The sequence below is a fragment of the Setaria viridis genome, chromosome 9 (assembly GCF_005286985.2).
Source record: "Setaria viridis chromosome 9, Setaria_viridis_v4.0, whole genome shotgun sequence".
NCBI classification, from domain to species: domain Eukaryota; kingdom Viridiplantae; phylum Streptophyta; class Magnoliopsida; order Poales; family Poaceae; genus Setaria; species Setaria viridis.
The window spans coordinates 10,322,024-10,342,725 of NC_048271.2; the positions used below are offsets into that span (position 1 = coordinate 10,322,024).

At 43.2% G+C, this 20,702-nt stretch overlaps 1 protein-coding gene and 1 long non-coding RNA gene across 4 annotated transcripts; both read left to right on the top strand.

The window, feature by feature from the left end:
- On the top strand, positions 1 to 6,554 carry LOC117837951 (uncharacterized). 2 transcript variants are annotated; one of them, XR_004636472.2, is made up of 3 exons: positions 1 to 461; positions 4,388 to 4,972; positions 6,097 to 6,554. It is a non-coding gene; the product is annotated as an uncharacterized lncRNA (long non-coding RNA). The 2 variants fall into 2 exon arrangements; XR_004636473.2 differs by having other exon boundaries at positions 4,388 to 4,968.
- A 4,613-nt stretch (positions 6,555 to 11,167) lies between these two features.
- On the top strand, positions 11,168 to 17,862 carry LOC117839199 (histone-binding protein MSI1). 2 transcript variants are annotated; one of them, XM_034719476.2, is made up of 6 exons: positions 11,168 to 11,681; positions 15,175 to 15,501; positions 15,893 to 16,045; positions 16,779 to 16,903; positions 17,050 to 17,145; positions 17,424 to 17,862. In XM_034719476.2, exons 1-6 carry the CDS (start codon positions 11,319 to 11,321, stop codon positions 17,653 to 17,655), a joined length of 1,296 nt encoding a protein of 431 aa, XP_034575367.1. In that variant the 5' UTR covers positions 11,168 to 11,318; the 3' UTR covers positions 17,656 to 17,862. The 2 variants fall into 2 exon arrangements, with proteins under 2 accessions (XP_034575367.1, XP_034575368.1); XM_034719477.2 differs by lacking the exon at positions 11,168 to 11,681 and adding an exon at positions 13,500 to 13,859.
- Positions 17,863 to 20,702: the final 2,840 nt, after the last annotated feature.

The following is a 20,702-nucleotide window of genomic DNA, read 5'->3' on the forward strand; positions in this document are numbered from 1 at the left end:
CGGCCACTCCCACCGTTCTCACCAGTCAGCACTCAGCAGTCACCCCGACCCCCTCCGGCTGCTTCACCTCCCGATCCCCTGCCCGAAACCCTAACCCTAGCCGACGAGGATGCCGAAAGCTGGCGGCGGCGGCGGCGGCGGCATACGCATTCCGCGCCGAGGTGGAGGAGCGCCTCATCAACGAGGATTGCGAGATCTGAAGGACAACACTCGGCTTCCTCTACGGCCTCGCCGTCGCCCAGGCGCTCGAGCTCGAGTGGCCCCTCCCCTCATCGTGCGGTGGCTCCCCGACTGCGACGAGCCGCGGGGGAAGGGCCACTCCTTGCAGAAGATTGGCGCGCGCACCTCCGGCGACCCATCGACCTGATGCTCGCGCAGGTACAGCGGCCCATCGACGACGCCTAGGGTGACGTGCTCCACTACGACGACTACCACGCTGACATCCGCCGCGCCCGTCTAAGGTTCCAGTTTTACTCCTTTGCTTGCCCCCTTCGTATTTCGCCTTATCTCTTTCGCATGAAGTGTCGTTGTTGCTATCCTGCTCTGTGATGTGATGTGATTTGATCTGCCGCGGCGGGTCGTGGAATTTAGTTTCCTCGCGGTGGAGTAGGGACTTTGGGTTTGTGTGGTCATAGTTCAGGAAGCGGGAGCTATTTTGGCTGTTTATATGCGCGGTTAGCAGCAATTACATGAGGAGGGAGAGATGATCAGCGTCATTTTTTTGACGTCATGTCTATGTTAGGTTTCAGGTTGTGGTGCTTCATACAATATGCCATTCGATGTTGGTTGATTTGTATATTGAATTGCAGAGTCATGTACAAGGGGTGGTAGATTTGTAGGAAAGACGCAAGCATGCTATTTGGCAGGATCCAGAGTTTTAAAAGGGCTAGTGGGTTCATGCACAGCCTTAATTGCGTTGTCGTGTCATTTATTAGGGTGTTTCCTTTCGAGGAAGGGAGATGTACTGTGTTAAGGAATTTTCCATATTTTTCCTTCTAAAAATAGTAGTCTGGTAGTGGTGGTGTACTAGATTATATCGTTTTCCTTATTAATGTCTAGAGATGATGCAGTCTGATTTGTTTGATGGTTCAAAGCTCTTTTGCACGTGAATCTGTGTTGCATTTTAATGAAGCATAGCTGAAGTTAGCTATGTTAGGTAGTTGCCTTATTCATTTTTTTTCCATGCAATTGAATGCACTGATGCACTGTAATAGTGAAGATGACACACTAGAAAAGGTATTGAAATGTTTTAGTTGGTTTAGCACCTTAATTTGACATTTCAGTGGTGAAATTTGTTGCTATGGATCATGTTGAATAACTGGTGCAGCAATGTGTTTTCCCCCATTTTCATTTCTTAAGGAAAGCATTTTGGACACTCGTTTGTGCTAACAAAGATGTTAACCTTCTATGTAGTATGTTCCTTAGGTGAACACAAAAGCACTGGTTCCTGTTCCCTTTTGTGAAACCAGGACTGTTTGTCCTTGTGTAGTTAAGATGAAGATTTGCTGAAGTTTCTTGAGGCTTTGACTAGTCCGGATTATCCTTATTTCTCTTCAATCTACTGTTGGGTTGTGTGTTTTGTATTTTGATTGATATTTTTTTCTATAATTGCAACCTCTAATATAGAGCTTGGCTGCCCCAATGATAGAGTGAAGCTAAGCTCAAAACCCCTGTGGATCTACTTGTTGACATTGCCCCTGTGCTGGATCAATCAAAAAGGTTATCAGTGTGACAGTGTCAGTGTATGGGCTTAGGCTCCACAGTGGGTTGTAGTTAGGTGGGCTGGACTTATATTTCCGCCTCCATTTATGGGCTACATTCAAATCCAGCCCACCTTCCTGCAGCCAATAGTGGAGCCCAAACTCATACCCTACTTTCAAGTCCTCCCTGAGTTGATATTTGGAAAAGGCTGGCAATAAGTAACTATTGACTCTCTTTACTTTAATCAACAGCTCTTCTTTCCAAAAGTATTATTGTTTTAATTATTAAAAGGGGCTGCTGGGCTCGTACTTTGGCGGATACCGTTAGGTTCATCAATCGCACCCCCTACTATGTTAAGATGATGGTATGCATTTTTTGGAAGGTTTGTTTGAGGAAATTCAGGATGCATAGAGCACATAGAGGAGAATCTGGATCAACAGATCAAGGAGGATTATATTGCTTGAAAGCGCATAGAGTTTTTGTATGGTCTCATCAGCCACATGTTCATTCACTGGACTGGCTACTTGACTGTGTTTAGCCCTTGGACAGGATCAACTTTTCCGGAAGATTGTTCTTGCACACATACGTGCGATGAATGAGGATTGTTCTTTCTATTTAATAATTTAAAAGCTTATGTACCCAAGTGCTATGTATCCAACGATCCTTTTATTACCTCTATGATACTTTATAACATGATGTACCTATGGGTGAATGGAGTTTTTGTGGTTGATTTGCTCTGGTTTAGTTTTCTTTTGATTAGCCCATAGGCACATCACATCACATCACATCATGTTAGTAAGTATCAGAGGGGAATAAACCTTGTTTGACTACCATGACCAGGGTGCATGGACTTTAAGAACTGATAGTTGGGACAATCCTCGCATGTATGCGTGCCAAGAACTTTCTTCTGTATAAATTGATACTATCCAAGGACTCAGCATCAGCAAGGGCCAACCCAAAGTGTGGATCATGGGGTTGTACAGAAAATGACGTGGTCTTGTTCTAGGCGATGATAATCCTTCTTGATCTGTGTATCCAGATCTCCTTTATATATTTTATGTATCTTGTATTTTCTCATCCACACCTTCCAGAAAACCCCTACTATGGCCCTCAAGTTTATGGGGGTGCAAATTGATGAACCTAAGAGGGTCCATCTGTCCCTCTTCAGTTCATACAATAATACTAGTTTTTCAATGATTTTCTTGTAGTGTACTACAGTTACTAAGTAGTTAATGCTCACCAATTTAGCCTGTTGGCTTGGAACAGTCTGGTAATCCAACGGGTATAGGGTTTTTACTTTTTCTAAACCCTGCTTTAAGTGCTAGAATCTCATATGGATATAACTAAATGATTGTAGCCATGTCCAGGTTTTCTTTTTCAATGAAAAAGTATGTCCTAGTCTGCTGGAATAGAGGTGCTTTCTGCTTTTGAAGAGGCATCTTCTACCAGTACTAAATGATAGTCGTCTCTTAAGAATGATTTTTGAGTGCAATTTTCTGTTCTGTGTTCAAGCGTTAGGAAATCCATCCTTTTTAATGAAATGGTTCTTCTGATTTTTGTTTATATTAGCCTTTTGTATTTAGTTTCCTTATTGGTATAATCGTTAGCTGGATAACCCAGATATATTCAACATCTCTATGAAATTATGTGATACCACAACTGCTACAGAAGTACTTCATGATGGTTTTATGCACGCGCGCATGTGTATTTGTTGTCTTCCTGTTAGCAGAACTTGAGCTAGTACCACATAATATTTGTGATTATTGTAATAAGAAGAATAAGGGTATTTACAACTCTATATGTTATGTACTGAATATAAGAGATTATGAAAAGAACTAAATATTGTCTACTCTTTGACATACTTTTGTGAATTTTGAGTACGCTTTTCCCATGAGTCACTCCAATTTAGAAACAACTTCTCTTAGAAATGATGCATTTGGTAGCATAATCAGATGGTACATATGTTGTTAAACATGTTTGTGACACTGGTTGCTGGAGTGATTCGTGTCAATTGTTTGGCAGTGGAAATTGCTTAAATTGTTGTCTTCCTTTGCATCCTCTGGTAATGCTCATGTCAATTATATTTTTTTCCTTTACTGTGCAGATTGGGGTGTTGGCATCAAAGCATTTTTCGCACAAACAATGCTCTTGAGAGGCATGCTGTGTTTTTGCTAGTATAACTCGCCTTCTTAAATTCATGATGGCAGATCTCTAACCATATATCCACAAAGCTAAGGTGCCCTTAGGCCTGCCACTGGGGAGGGTATGGACAAACCCACTCTTGTTCATACCCAAATCCAAATATATATTATCCAATCCTCACCCTCCCCATTCTCACCCATATCCAATGGATAATTAATTTTGTACTAGATACTATATATATCCAATGGATAAATTGTACCCTCCCCATTTCTAATGGGTATATATATTTCTACCCATACCCTTCCTATTTGAGGTGGGTGTGGATTTGGGTATGAATTATGGATACCCAGCAACAGGCCTAGGTGCCCTCCCATGTACTAATTTTCTAAAAATGTGAACTGCTTTTTCCATCACATTGGTTTTCTAGTGGCATAGTGTCCTTGTCCTGGGTGTTTCTTTTTATCATCAAGCTTGCATTCAAAATTCGTTATATTATTTCTGTGGTAGATTTCCAGCTAAACAAACTTTCTGTTTTCACTCTTAGCTGCAGAGGGATGAAAGTGAGACTAGCAGCCACTTGTCCGGACACTTTCCCTGATGGTGTGATGGACCAGAGGGATATGTTCATCGACGCCTTCTCTGATGTTACTGTTAGACTTGTATTGCCGCCTCCATTGATGAGCTACTTCCAAATCCAGCCTACCTTGCTGCAGACCATAGTGGAGCCCTAACTCATACCGTCACAAAGATATCCAATTCATAAATAAATCTGTAAGTCCTTTATGTGTTGACGTTTGGAAAGACTGGTAATAAGAAGCCTTTGACTCTCTTTACTTTAATAAACATTTCTTCTTTCCAAAAGGTTGGTCATCTTGGAAAACTATTGTTTTATCAATTGTGCACCCCTACCGTGTTAAGATGGTGTGCATTTTTTGGATAGTTTGCTGGAGGCAATGGAATATGCATATAGCACATGGAGGAGAATCTGGATCAACAGATCAAGGAGGATTACATTGCTTGAAAGAGCATGCTGTTTTTGTATGAATTGATATTATCCAAGGGCTCGATCAGCAAGCGCCAACCGAAAGCGTTGATGATGGGGTTGTACAGGAACAATGTGTGCTTGTAGGTGATGATAATTCTCCTTGATCTGTGTGTCCAGATCTCCTTTGTGTATTCTATGTATCTTCCATTTTCTCGTCCAAACCATCCAGAAAACCCCTACTATCGACCTCAAGTTTATGGGTGCAACTTGATGAACCTAAGAGGGTCCTTCTGGCCCTCTTTTAGTTCATAAACTAATACTACTTTTCCAATGATTTTCCTGTACTTGACTACAGTTACTCATTAGTCAATGCTCACCAATTTAGCCTATTGGCTCGAACAGTCTGGTAATCCAACGGGTATAGGGTCTGACTTTTTCTAAACCGTGCTTTAAGTGCTAGAATCTCATGGATATAACTAAATGATTGTAGCCATGTCCACCTTTTCTTTTGCAATGAAAAAGAGATGCTTGCTGCTTTTGAGTGCACTTTTGATTTATGCGTATATTATTTTCTTTTGTTGTCTTCCTGTTAGTGGAACTTGGTTTCTGGAGTCACTCAAGATTCCACATATAATTTAATTTGTGGATTATTGTAATGGGAAGAATAAGGGTATTTACAACTCTATATGTTATCTACTGAATATTAGAGATCCTGAAAAGAACTAAATATGTCTACTCTTTGACAGACTTGTGAAATTTTGCTGCTTGCTCATCCCATGAGTTACTCCAATTTAGATTATCACAAGTTTTCTTAGAAATGATGCATTTGGTAGAATAATTGAGGAAAATGCTTCCCGTTCATATTCTGAGGGCAAGTTAATGGAACATGCTGGATATTACATATGTTAAGCATGCTAGCAGCACCTGGAGTGATACGTGCCAATTTTTTGGCAGTGGAAGTTGCTTAAATTGTTGTCTTCCTTTACTTCCTGGTAATGCTCATGTCAATTATATTTTGGTGCTTTGCTAGTAAAACTCGTCCTCTCAAATTCATGATTGCATATCTCAACCATATATCCACAAAGCTAAGGTGCCCTCCCATATGCTAATTTTCTGAAATTATGAACTGCCTTTTCCATCTCGGGGTTTTCTAGTGGTATAGTGTCCTTGTCCTGGGTGTTTCTTTTATCACCAAGCGTGCATGCAATATTCATAGCTATGGTAGATTTCGAGCTAAACAAACTTTCTGTTTTCATTCTTAACTGCAGAGGGATGAAATTGAGGCTAGCGGACACTTCTCTGAACACTTTACCTGATGGTGTGATGTACTCCTTGAAACCACTCTGGATTAGTCAGTCTAGCACCTTGGTGCTGCCACATCTGATACTGTTGCATTGCTGGTCCCTGCACTGTCCAGGCTCACTTCTGCTCAAAGGAATAAGCACTTGCCCATCTTGATCATCATATTGGGGGCATCAAGTCCATAATACTATCGGTTTTGTCGCACTCCAAAGAGGATCTTCTATGAGTACGATGAACTGTTGGGCACGCACGGAATGTCGGAACTTCAATTTTAGCTGCCAGATTGAGCATGTGTTTAGCCAATTGCCACATCATGTGAATTGCGCACGCAATACATGATCTGCTGAAATCATTGTAAAAAAGATATGTGCTGTACGCTATGACATGCGATATTAGTTATTTTCAATCAATCAAATTTATTGCACTTGGGTCAAGAAAGAATCACTTCAAATTTAGTATAAAATTCGGAGCCTGTCCTTCGATCGGTGCTATTAGATATATATCTATTATTCGATGAGCCTTTTCTTCACTTGTACTTGCACCATGTCACGGTCAGATGAGCTATCTGACCGGAGCACCCTGCACCAGGGACTTCGCGAAGGAGCCTGTTTGGATGTGCTATTGTTGTTAAACTTCAGCGGGTAGAGGTGTGGACTTCGCGAAGGAGCCTGTTTGGATGTGCTATTGTTGTTAAACTTCAGTGGGTAGAGGTGTTAAAGTTTAGCCTCCTGTTTCGATTGGATCCGGTGCTAATGGAAAGGTAGCACATGGAGGAAAGTCTTTTGTACCCCTGCTTTTGCGTCCCTGGTCCCCTCTTGTGCGCCTTGGTCCCCTCCCTAGCCATACGCGTGCTCTCTGCTTGCTACGCTGCTCTTCTTGCTCTGATTGCTACGGCTCTGGCTGGGAGAAGTAGCCCACGAAGCCCTCGCTATCCTACAGCCCATCTGGTTCTACCTCCGGCAACGGCGAACTGGGCTGGGCGGCGGTGGCATGAGAGCGGCGACGTGGCAGATCAAGCGCAGGGGCGGCTATGTCGCAAGCGAGTGATGCGGTGACGGGCGGGGGAGCAAGCGACGGCGGTGGCTCACGAGGGGAGGAGGGAGGACGCCGTGGCGCGAGTAGTGGCGGGGAGGAGCACGCAACGGCGGCGGCGGCGTGTGGCGAGGGGAGAAGGGAGAGCGTCGCAGTGCGACTAGTGGCGGGAAGGAGCACGCGGCGGCGGCGACATCTCCCGAGGGGGAGGGAGGAAGGGCGACGCGCGAGGGAGGGCGCCGAATCGGAATAGGATAAGGTTAGGGTAGGGGTATTTCGGTCTTTTTCGAGAGTTTCAGGTGTCCATTAGCACTCATTAGCACCTCCCCACCAGCTAATACTTTTGCATTTTGTGGGGGTGGACTAAAGTTTAGCCCTTCCTTTTGGATAGGCTAATGCATAAATATGCTAAATTTTAGCACTTTCATCCATTAGCACTTGAGAAGAAGATCCTCCCGTTAGGTACGCCTGCAAAGGGGCAGGGCCGCCGCTGGGAGTTTGATCAACTCTGCTGTCATCGTGCGCGTGGACATCGTATCCTAAGTGAGGTCGGCATTCCGACGTAGATCAAGGTGAAGAAAGAACTCTCGTGCCGTTCGTAAAAAAAAGTGAAGAAAGAACGAATACTTCATGGAGATGGGTAGGGGGCGGTAGCTGGTTCCCTGAGGAACAGATAAGGATGTCATAGAATTTGCCTCATTTCAAAAGAAATTGAAACAACTGGAGAGCAGAGGGAGGAGTGCGGATACACAAATTGCCAACAAAAGGAGAGAAGGGGAATCTAACTTGGTCAGAAGATAGGGCATTTAACCAAAGCTGCGAGGGATTAGCTTCTAATTTTCAGGATGCAGATGCTTTAGTTTCTCGCTTACCACATTCTACCAAAGGCGGGGATAGAAGCGTGCTGATCAAAGCAATCAAAGATGCCGCAACAAGTGAGCAAAAACGTGCTTGTGTTCTCTGATGATTAAGTGTCGTATTAGCTTGCCGGTGGAAGTGACGACGAAGAGGAAGAGGTTCTCTATGTTGAGAACGGTCACCTCCCGTTTGCTACTCAATTACGCATGCTTCCTCTTCCTCTCCTCTCATCACCTCCACTACTATCATTCAGTTGAGACGCCACGACGCCATATGAATTCCCATTCTCATATCGTTGACTTAACTTTCATCGATCTAATTTGCTCGTGTCTACAGTGAGGTCTGTATGCGATATGCGACCTGAGCATAACTCAGTTGGTAAGGTTTCTTGTGGTGGAAGCTGACCACCAGGGTTCGAGCCCTCGACTCGGCATTATTTCAGGATTTAACCGGCGCTATTCTTTAAGTGGTAGGAGACGTGCCCGTCGACAGCGAGACGCCAGTGGTGACTTCATCAATCTTGAGGATTTGCTAGCTTGGTCTTTCGGAGGTGCCTATATGAGTAGGCCGGGTTGCGTACATGTGTTCGTAGGGATGAGTGTGCATGTGTGTATGTGAGCGTCTACGTCTGTACCGTGATGATTGGAAAAAAAAAAAGTCTGTCTGCGATATGGCTGAGGTCTATTTGGCTAGCCATTTTTTAGAATCCCATATTTGGCTAGTGTAAAATGTATGCGTTCGAGATTTCATGTCAGATACATATAGGCGCAGGCGGGCAGCTTGCCCAGCAAGGGTAAAACAGCAATAAATCTGTCAATTAATAATCGTGACAACTGCAGGGGATAGCCGGATAGGTACAAACAGATAAAGAAAAACAGGTATGGTTGCTACATGGAAAACCTTGGGCCCTAATATGTTAGGGAGGACAGACCACATTACTTCTTGGTACACGCATCCAGGTAGCTAACAAAATCAGAAATCAAGTAGCCACAATTCTTAGTCAAATGCACATGCTATCACTTTGTTTATTCCATATATAGTTTTTAAGCGTTTTCAATCCAAATTGACTTTTCAATCATCATCCTAAGCTACTGGGTCAACAAAATGTTTTAAATCGTGGATTAAGACATTAAGCGCTCGACCTCCTCAAACAGCTAATAAACGGCTAAATCGATCTATAGTCACTAATAACTGCTTAATTGCACATAGGAGCAAATATGAAGTTGAAATCCCATCCAAAGGACTCAGATGGTGATCATTGAATACGTTTCAAGCATTTGAAAATGGCAAATGGTAATATTCTGTGTTATTAACAATATAATAATTGTTTTAGAGGTATTTTGTATGTTTTTATTTTATGTGCGTGTTAGATACTTTTAAAACGATTTGCAGGGCACCCGTTTTTTCTAGGGGCGGACAAAATTGCCACCCGCACCAACAAAACGGGGGCGGGTACTGTAGCATTGTAGCATTCGACCCCCTGGAAATGTGAAATGGCACCATTTTCTGGGGCGGGTCGCCCCGTGGCCTGCCCCTGCAAATGGTTCTCCAGGGACGGATCATAGGGCATCCCACCCCTAGAAATACTTCTCCAGGAGCGGGTCGCCTTGATGCTTCTCCAATTTTTTTTTCCAAGATTTCTATATTTCTTTTATTAGGCAAAATAGGCATCTTGGTCCCTCAACTTTGCCTCAAGGGTCAAGTTCGTCCCTCAACTTTTAAATCGGCCAACTTAGTCCCTCAGCTTTTGTTTTGAGGTCAAACTCGTCCTTTGTGTTGTTGTGGTGCTACATGCTGCCATGAGGATAATGCAAAAAGTTATTTTTGCCCTTAGCTTCTTCCTCTTCTCAATTTCCGTTGCTTGTTCTGCTATGATCAATCAATCATAGGATGCATTGATCCATGATTTCATCTGCTCGCTTGCTATCTCTCGTAGGTGTTGAAGTATTTTTTTTTTACTGCGAAAGCCGTGAGCGGGTAGCACCCTTGCAAATGCTGTTGAAAACAGCCCCTGCAAACTATTTTTTTATCGTGATAATATCTAATAATTAGCAATTAATCTTAGTTAAAACCTGTAATTTCATAAGTAGATTTTTATTGCCACCACCTGTCAATTCCTGCTAATGTTTTTTAGTTGATTCCCTGTATTTCTTCTTTCCTAAGATTAAGATCGTAAAATTATTACTCTTATATTTCCTAACCAATCTAATTTTTGCCTCTTATGTTTTCGGTTTCTTCTATAGCCTCATCGAGCAAATGGGTGGCGTACTGATGTGTCCGGCATATGCTCATTTAATTATTATTTGCATTTTCAATGAATCAGTTTTATTTGAATCATCATCCTAAGAATGTTTCACACTGACACAAAGGATTTTCATACATATAGTCTAACCTAAGAGTGTTTCGCTATATACTATGGGCGTGCGGAGTGCGGTTGCAACTCACTCGCATCATGCATCCATACATATGTGATTATGGGAATAACCTAAGATCTTTGAATCTTCGTAGTACATCTTGGGGAGGTGGTTTTCAGTCTCAAATGTATACTGTTCGAAACATTGTCCTTGTTTATTTTTTCCTACTACTCCATCCATTTCAAATTGCATGTTCGTTTTGGTATTTCTAGATGTATAAATTTTATTATATATCTGGATATAAATGTATATTTAGGTGTATAGTAAAAATCATGTGTTTAGAAAAGCTAAAACGACTCACAATGTAAAACGGAGGGAGTATTTTTTTTATTTCAAACAATGTTGTGATATAATAATAGCAAATGTATTAATGTTTTGCGCAACATTGTTCCCTCAGTGTTCTTCTGTTGTTATTTCTTTAATGTTTTGAAAGCTAAATTTTGATTTTGCGAACATGATTTTTCAATGTTCTGTGCAACATATGCCACTGTTACAATCCGACGGCTGTTGCAGCAGACAGGGAAAACAAAACGAAGTAAACTTTTTATCAAGCCTGAGCGTAGGCCTAAACAGGCCTGCTCTTTAGCGTCTAGCCCACGGCCCACCGGACCGATAAACCCCTAAACCCCTCTCCCCCCACCTCCTCACTTCAGCGAGCGGTTCGGCACCTCTTTTTATCCCCCTCAAAAAAAAAGCACCTCTTTTTATAGCGCTAGCGCCGCTGCCCGGCGCCCGCTATCCCCCACCTCGGTCCCCTCTGCTCAATTTCTCTCCCTCCCAGTCCGCCCAACCGCCCCCTCCCGCCATTTCACTCCCCGCTCCCCGGCCGAAACCCCCCTCCGCTCCGAAACCCTAACCCTAGCCGGCGCCCCGTCGGACCGACGATGCCGAAGGCCGGCGGCGGCGCGGCGGACGAGGAGGAGTTCCGCGCCGAGGTGGAGGAGCGCCTCATCAACGAGGAGTACAAGATCTGGAAGAAGAACACCCCCTTCCTCTACGACCTCGTCATCACGCACGCGCTCGAATGGCCCTCCCTCACCGTGCAGTGGCTGCCCGACCGCGCCGAGCCGCCGGGGAAGGACCACTCCGTCCAGAAGATGATCCTCGGAACGCACACCTCCGACAACGAGCCCAACTACCTCATGCTCGCGCAGGTCCAGCTGCCCCTCGACGACGCCGAGGCCGACGCGCGCCACTACGACGACGACCACGCCGACATCGGGGGGTTCGGCGCCGCCTCCGGCAAGGTGGATTTCCCTTTCCTTTACTTGCGCCTCCTTTGCCTTCCCGTAACTATCCTTTGCGTTTTACTCTGTGTCTCCGATGTGAAGTGATGGTTGATGCTGTTATACTACTGCGTGATGTGCCGTGCCGTGTGGGAATTTAGTTTCTTCTTATCCCCGTGTCGATCAGGGGTTAGGGTTTCTGTGTTCATAGTTTGGCAATCGGGTGTGATTTGACTGCTACGTGAGCTCGTAGCTGCAATGTTATGAGGAAACAGGAGGGATTTGTGTGAATTTGGTACGTAATGGGTCCCTCGGGTTAACTTTGGGATGCTTGCTACAGTACAAAATTCTAGGTAGCTTGGTTTCGTTGAGTTGTGAACTCTTGTACCAAGGGGTGGTAAAGCTGTAGGGGTATGGTGATGGTGAGCATGCTACTCGGTGCGTGCGATCCAGCGTTTCTGTGTGATGTGCCTTGCCGTGCGGGAATTTAGTTTCTTCTTGTCCCCTGCTGGTCAGGGGTTAGGGTTTGTGTGTTCATAGTTTGGCAATCGGGTGTGATTTGACTACTCTGTGAGCGGGTAGCTGCAATGTTATGAGGGAGCAGGAGGGATTTGTGGGAATTTGGTAAGTAGTGGGCCCAAGGGGCTTTGGGATGCTTGCTACAATACATAATTCTAGGTAGCTTGATTTGGTTGAATTGTGAACTCTTGTACCCAAGGGGTGGTAATGCTGTAGGGGTATGGTGAGCATGCTACTCGGTGCGATCCAGCGTTCCGTTGCAGTTATCTGGTCTGTGCGCTCCTTGATTATGGTCTGGGTTCATTTATTTAGGTTAGTTGTTTTGAAAAAGGGAAGAGTCACGTGCTGAGGAACTTTCCATAATTCACTTTGTAAATATACAGGGGTTATTGGTTAGTTTTAGTTGTACAGGTGGAGTAGATTATTTCCGCTTAGTTTTCCATATCAGTGTCCACTGTCCAGAGATGTTGTGGTCTGATTCATTTGATGATTGAAAGATCTTTTGTTGTTACATGTGAAACTAGTGCTATGGTGGATTTTTCAATTGTGTGATGATTGGCATTTCCTTTATCTATGTTAGGTAGTTTGCTTTTTAATTTATATTTCCTTGTTATGAATGCGCTGAAGTATGTCATGTCTGAACCGCACAATCCCTGATGGTGTAGTATTGAATACGGTGCCCTACAAAAGGTATTGAAAGTGGCCTTAGTTGGTTTAGCACCTTAGTTTGGCATTTCAGTGGTGAATTCTGCAGCTAAGGATCATGACGTTCCAGTTCTTGAGAAGAACTGGTGAACTGACTCGTGCTATCCTTATGTAGAGCATCTGACCTGTTTGGATTATCCTTATTTTCTTTCATTTTACTGTTGGTTTGCGCATGTTGGCATCCGATTGATTTTTCCCCTATAATTACAACCCCCTATATGGAGGCTGCAATTTTTTTTTTGGATTGCCTACCCTGTTGTATAGGGTATGGCCCTTATAAAATAAATGCCATTTTGTGCCAGTATTTGCACTTTCTAGGTGCTTGGATAGTGATTGTGCAATTCATTGCTTTACTGGAATAAATGATTTTTGACTACCTCTTCAAATCTGGGCTTTGGGCCTACACGGCATAACTCATGTCAATCACAGCCCAACAATGCAGTGAACCTATAAACCTTCCCAACCCTACTTCTCGACCTTATCCGCTGCCAGATTAGTCCAAAGGACAACCCGCCGCCGACGCCGCCTCCACCGCCACCTTTCCCGAACCAAACTCTCTAGATCCAATCTCTACAAACCTTAATCCCCTTAGTCCTCGCTCGAAAAGGGTGAAAGATTCCGCTGGAGGTGATGGCCGGGTATTCGGCGGAAAGTTTTGAAGGGAGGTTGGATGGAGTACAGATCACGGAGGACACAGATGGGGCCATGAATGCGCAGATTGTGGAAGAATACTCTATGTGGAAGGCTAACGCACCTTATCTATATGATTTGATTATTAATCACTCAATGGATTGGCCATCTTTGACTGTACAATGGCTCCCTGAAAGAGCTGAGGCCCCTGGACAGGATCATACTGTCCAGAAGGTTGTCCTTGGCACGCATACATGCAAGGACTACCCTAACTTTCTGATGATTGCAGAAGTGTATGTGCCCTGTGAAGGTTCCTTCGTTGAGCACTGCGATGGATCCAAGAAGGTACCCTGTGCATGTGGTTTTGTTGCTATTTTACGTGGTATTTGGTTTGTGGGCTATTTTTCCCCTCTGGCTTTGTTGATTTTGTTAGTCCCAAACTGCTTGATTGTGGTGTTGTAGTATAACTTTCTGTGCCTCTAATATCCAAAACTAGATGTTTTTTATTTCATATGAAGTTGGAAGTGGATGACCGTAGGTTCTCATCATGCTAGTCGTGCCACCTATTACAATTTTTTGGGGGGCTTCTATACACTCCAAAGGAACATTTTGTTTATCCTTTACCGATCTAATAGCTTTCTTAATTTGGTTGAATCTGCACCACAGGATAAGTTCTGTATGGGAGAGTGCCACGATTGCAGTGTTTGAGATTTTCAATTGTATTTATGGTAAATTTTATTATGATACTGTTTCTAGTTGCAGATGGCTTAATTGATGGGGGCAGTTGCATGAACACCTTTGCACTTGAATGATATGTGTTTCCCATGCCTCCCGGAACGAAAGGATCAAAACCTTCTTGGATTGCCCTTTGCACAAAGGAATACCCTGTTCTGAAATATTTGATGGCTTCTTTCCATTGGTTGTCTGCCATTTTGAGAAAGGCTTTTGTGGAACATTGATCGTGTCTGCTTGCCAAGTTACCAATTTTTGGTGGTTCTTGGCGCATGATTTTCCATAAGGTGGCACTTCAAGGGTTTTTTATGGCTTTTGCTAATTAGGAAACTATTAATTTATGTATTTGAGTGTTTCATCGTCCTGCCGTATACTCATGTTCATTTTTCTTATTTCTCATGAATCACTTGATTTTATTTCCATACCAACCTAATGGTCATTCTGTTGGATCCTTGGTTGCTTAGGTCTATGTTGGTAACTTGTTGCCATGGAAATAACTCTTAGCCCAGTTTATGCAATGAATATTCATGAAGTTGGGTTTTTTCTAATGCACTCCACATGTGCCATTGTAATTACATTTTTACTTTGTTTGCTAGTATGAACGCTTGGAGATGCATGCCATTACTGAAAAAATACAGTAATCAATCAACATTTAACCCCCTCCGTACCTTATCAAAAGTACTGCCCTATTATGCTCACTCTGTACCAAAGTAACTTGTGACATGCTACAGATACAGGGTGGAAAAGATTGTTCTTTGGTTTGACCTCATGTTTGCTGGGAATTTTGGAACAGGGAGGTTTTGGGGTGGGGTGGGGGGGGGGGGGTTGTTAATTCAGAGAATGTCACATTCTTGCACTTTCCCATCTAATTCTACTGTTACGACACGCTTATACAAATTTTAAAACATGTGAATCCTTTCTTTTGTAGGTGCAAATTGTTCAGCAGATAAATCATGATGGAGAGGTCAATCGGGCTCGCTATATGCCCCAAAATTCATTTATAATTGCTACTAAAACAGTTAGTGCAGAAGTATATGTCTTTGACTATAGCAAGCACCCATCAAAGCCTCCACTGGATGGTGCATGCAACCCTGATTTACGGCTGAAGGGACATAATTCTGAAGGATATGGCTTATCATGGAGTATTTTTAAAGAGGGACATTTGTTGAGTGGGTCCGATGATGCTCAAATTTGCTTATGGGACATTAAAGCAAATAGTAAAAACAAAAGTCTTGATGCCCTGCAGATTTTTAAGGTATGGCTCATGTTCCTGGTTCTATAAGCTTTCTTCATTCTGTAACATTCTGATGTTTATTTGAAAGTTCTGGATCATCTGTTTGAGTTGCATGATAATTATACTTAAGAGTAGTAAGACAAATCAAATGGAACTAATACAGTTTATTTTGTAAAAATTTCATTGTGATCAAGAATTACGACAGAATGTATTCATGCTAAATAACAAATCGGAAAACTAAATATGTTCATTTCTTGGCAACGAGTAGAAAAACTGTCTGTATCTCTCACTCAAACCTGGAAGCTCTATTTTGTAAACTATGAATTTCAAGTTCTCTTCTGTTTGGTTTTCTTATCAACAGTGATTTAAGATTCATAGAAATACTATAATACTTTGATTGCACCTTGGCTAGCATCATGATGGCGTCGTTGAAGATGTTGCTTGGCATTTGAGGCATGAGTACTTATTTGGGTCAGTTGGTGATGATCATCATCTTCTGATTTGGGACCTGCGGTCTCCTGCCCCTACTAAGCCTGTTCAGTCAGTGGTGGCACACCAGGGTGAGGTAGGTAACTCTTGTGACATTTGAATAGCAATTCTCTTGAGAAAAAATATTGATATTATTTGCTAGTATTTATTTTCTATTTTATGGTTACAAATTTCAAGGTTTCTTTATTGATTCTTAGACATGTAGTGATCATCGAATGATCCTTATTCAATGAAGGGAAAAGTACTGTACGAATGAGAAGTAGCTGTTTCGAGATGGATTAGTTGCAAACAAAATGATCCAAGGGCATAAATAGATCTTGGCAGTCATTCTTTTTTTCAGTTAGGCATGAAACTTCACCCTCAATATTTTAAAAGAAATGTTTGGCATGAAAACCCCAGCCTGAGGAAAGCACGAATCTCAATGTAGATCTTTACTGTGGTTTTCCAGATCTTATGTCATTGGTGCATTTTGTATTGTTTAAGGCTAATGTTTAGGTTTATATTTGTATTTATAATTATAATTTCTAAGCAGCAATGTTTGGGAATTATAGGCTTCTACTATTGCTGTAAGCCAGGGTTTAGGAAACCATATAGGCCTTGTTTCTTGAGAGGTTGCAAACTAGTGGTAAATAGAAGCAAACATGGTATGAAAGATGTTCTAAATTTTAGGGGAGTGAGATCTCAACTCACCAGTGTATCTTATAGCCAGGGGGGGTGGTGGGAGTTTATTCAACCTTGCTTTATTAAGGTCATGATTCCTGAAAGAATAGTGCCGAGAGTATTGTTTATTGATGCTTCTTTATTTACAGGTGAACTGCCTGGCTTTCAATCCGTTCAATGAATGGGTTGTTGCAACTGGTTCTACTGACAAGACTGTCAAATTATTTGATCTTAGGAAGATCGATAAGTCTCTACACACCTTTGACTGTCACAAGTATGTTTCCACTGTTATTGTGCTGTTCAAAGCTGCTGGTTGTTTAACTTACTAAACAACTTTTCTGCGTATCGATTGTTTCTATTAATGTTGTGTTCCTAGTTTAATGTTAATGCTTAAGCCTTCAAACACTTCTTTTGAATCAGAGAGGAAGTATTTCAAGTTGGATGGAACCCGAAGAATGAGACTATACTTGCATCCTGTTGCCTGGGCAGAAGACTCATGGTCTGGGACCTGAGCAGGTAAGCAGTACAGCATTAAAGAAACTCTCATGTATTGCTCTTAGTTTTCCTTTCCACTGGTGCACTGTTTCTTTTTTTTTTTTTGGAGGTTACATAATTCTGGCATTTCTTTTGTACTGCTGAGCATTTGTTGCATTCGATAGCCAAAGTGATGCTATTTTGTAATATGATATGCATCTTGTGATTTTTCTTTGTTGTCCTTTTGCTCCCTACATTTTGTTAAATTGACACAGGATGGTTGAGACTAACTGTGGGTTCTTTGCTCTGTTATATCACAGGATTGACCAAGAACAAACACCAGAGGATGCAGAAGACGGCCCTCCTGAGCTCATGTTCATCCATGGAGGCCATACCAGCAAGATCTCTGATTTCTCCTGGAACCCCTGCGAGGACTGGGTGATTGCTAGCGTCGCTGAAGACAACATCCTCCAGATATGGCAGATGGCTGAGAACATCTACCATGATGAAGATGATCTGCCGATAAGTGACGAACCACCAAAGACATCTTGAAGCCCGACAAGGCAAACGGAATCTTAAACTCCGTTGACTGTAGGTGCTCTTGATTGGAACCCTGCTGGCTGTGTTGGCCAAGAAGAATTTAAGTGTGTTGATCATAGGTGCTCCCGTGGTTGTAACTGCATGCTGGCCGGGTTGGCCGTTCCTTCGACTGTTTGTATGTTAGTCGAACCTTAGCGTTATACATATGCCAGTTGGCTAGATCTGTCGTCGCAGTTGGGTCTTGTTGTAGTCGTATATCTTAATCGTGCCTGTTGGTGTTTGATTTGCTCGGGGCTGGGAATCTAGACGTCTAGGAGGGGGCTTGGCCGAGGTTCATGCGAGATGTTTTTGTGGGCGTGCTGCATCAGGTGCTTCTGAAGGTATGCCATTGAGAATTTGAAATGAGGGGATGAGCGCGAAGGGGGGCATCGCTGCCAGCATGCAACTGCTGCGTGCCTGGATGCATGTGTGCCTTAATTTACGATTGAGTTCGTCTGGGACGCGCACAAGCATAACGCGATATACTTGACCCTTTTTTGTCCTGCTTTTGTATTGTGGTCCGTCACAAGACACTCGCCATGCATTGTCGGAATCATACTGGTGACCGACAATGGCTTCGTTTCAAACAGGCGTGAGTGCGTGACGCCTTGATGCTTGCTGCCTGCTGCTGGTCTGACATGCCCAACAGCAGGAGGTTAGATTGGTCAGCTCTGTTGATTTCTACCGATGATTTTCAGATGATTGAGTCTGCTGAGACACTTGTCCTCCCTCACCTTAAACAAATTTCAAGGGGATACATCTTGTATGCCAACCATTCCTGTCCAACTTACACGAACGGTTGGCACATACATACGTGGATTTCAGCGGTAGCTGGTTGCCTGATTCTCGGCGACAAGGCGAATAATAATTCATTTTTTTGGTACTTTTATTTTGCAACGGTTTCAAGAAGTCGCCATCGTTTTGAGAGGAATACCTTGGTGATTACATCATGTTGTCAATCCTACAAGCACGAGATACCTTCAAGATCTTTGTCGCGCCTAGGGGGGGAAATTTAGGCTGAAGTGCCAGGGTAGTCGTCAACTCGTCACGATTGAAGTTTTTACTGATCATAGCTTTTCCAGGCTTTCCGAGGCTCTGGAATGTAACTTTATATAATAACTTAATGAAAACAATTAGGTTTGTGCCCATTATGATTTCAAATTTTGGCTTGTTTTCGTAATATTTGGACTTATGCCACCACAATATTACAGTTATGTCACAGTGGTACCAATTTTAGTATCAAAACTTGTTCATTCGTATCATCCAAAAAGGAGAAAGGATTTGACCATTGTATTGTCATGTCTTTTTTTAGATATAGGAAACCGGCCTCAACCCTCACGAATGAGTGTTTGCAGCCACAGATTACGAGGTTCGAAACACAGGTTAAAGACCACAAGGATGCCACAAGGCAAAAGAAAAGACCCAAGTTCAGCCAAACAAAACTAGCGGCAAAACTTAAAACACAGGACAGACTACTAGAAAACTTCTAGGCCTCAATTATGTTCCTGCAGCTCCACCCAAACTTGGCAAAAAGTTCCATCGCGGTGACTTCCATCTGATGACATCCCGCCTTCAAAATCTTTCCCTCTTCCTCTTTAGCTATATTTGACTAGACTCTGATCCGATGTGTCGCTCTAAAGAGTACCCATGTCGTGGACATGGAGTTCTAAATTTTTCTCGATTACTTATCTTTAGACCCAAACAATGTATATCAAATCACACTAGCATCTCCTAAAGCAAAAGCATGCAACACACCTGCTAGTTAACGAAAGACTTTACGCAGCTATCCATGTGTGTACCAGAGGCGATGGTACGGTTGACCATGCACCTTGCACAATATGCAGTAGTATATACTCTAATTCCGCACGTATACGTCGTGATCTCGTGCGTAGACACGGTTCCGACAAGATTAAGCATATGCAATAATTGTAGGAGATTAATTAAACAAGCATACGTACACGCGCCAAAGAGCTTGTTAGTTAGGCACGGGACCAGCAAGAGAGCTAACTGCCTTTGACGATAGGATACCCTATGTTTTTTTTTTCTATTTCTGGCGGATCGGAGTCTCGAGAGAGAGAGAACGAACGCGGCCACCTAGCTACCCGGCACTTTAATCGAGTGGTTAATTGAGTGGGATTAGGGATGGCAACGGGAATTCCCCGTCGGGGAATGGCTCTCCATCCCCGTTCCCGTAGGGAAGAAATTTCCCCGTCCCCGTCCCCCAACGCTCGCGGGAGAGCTTTACTTTCCTTCCCCGTCTTCGCGTGGGGAATTAATCCCCACGGGGATCTCCATCCCCGCTTAGCATCACACTGATTAGACCTTCAACTTGAGACAGTTCTCAAACATTGGCAACATGGTTTATAGTGCACATATTACAAATCACAAGAATTAGAAAGTAGCAGGTAGAGAAAGTGAGGATAGAGGTATCTAGGTTAGCCCGCTGCTTATATACTTCGGTAGTGGGCCTTGTTCTCATAGGCCTAACGCTGGACCATGAAAACACAAAACAAAACGCCTTGCATGTTATCGGGTCTACGGGGAATCGGGAACGGGGGATGGAGGATCATCCGGCGGGGATAATTTTTCACCATTTCATCCTTCGTGGGGATTAAATTGCAACCATCCCTTTCCTTTAATGGAAGAATTCCTCACTGGGGATGATGACAAACAAAGCAAGCTAGCTGGCAGTTCAGCAAGCCCCCATCGTTGCCTTGGTCTCTTGAGTAGGAGAGCATCCGCCCTAGAAAAATGGACGGAGGGAGTACGGAGCATTTCATATGTGTAAAGTACAATGCGTGTGCACGTGCGCTGTTTGTTTTGTTTTTTGTTTCGTTGGCGAGAAAGCCCGTGGAAGGAAGATCCGCAACAACCATATGTCCGTAGGCACTACTAGCGCCTGAACATCTTAGGAATTTTTCCATCGGACGTTCTGTTGCAACATCGAAAGAATTTTTCCATCGGACGTTCTATTGCAACATCGAAAATGTTTAGTTACAATATCAAAAAATATGTAAAAA

Excerpts from the sequence above, each read along its gene's own strand:
- LOC117839199 (XM_034719476.2), top strand. The coding sequence starts at position 11,319 with ATGCCGAAGGCCGGCGGCGGCGCGGCGGACGAGGAGGAGTTCCGCGCC. Across the intron at positions 15,502-15,892 it reads ATGCCCTGCAGATTTTTAAG|CATCATGATGGCGTCGTTGA; the intron begins GTATGGCTCATG and ends CACCTTGGCTAG. Across the intron at positions 16,046-16,778 it reads TGGTGGCACACCAGGGTGAG|GTGAACTGCCTGGCTTTCAA; the intron begins GTAGGTAACTCT and ends CTTTATTTACAG.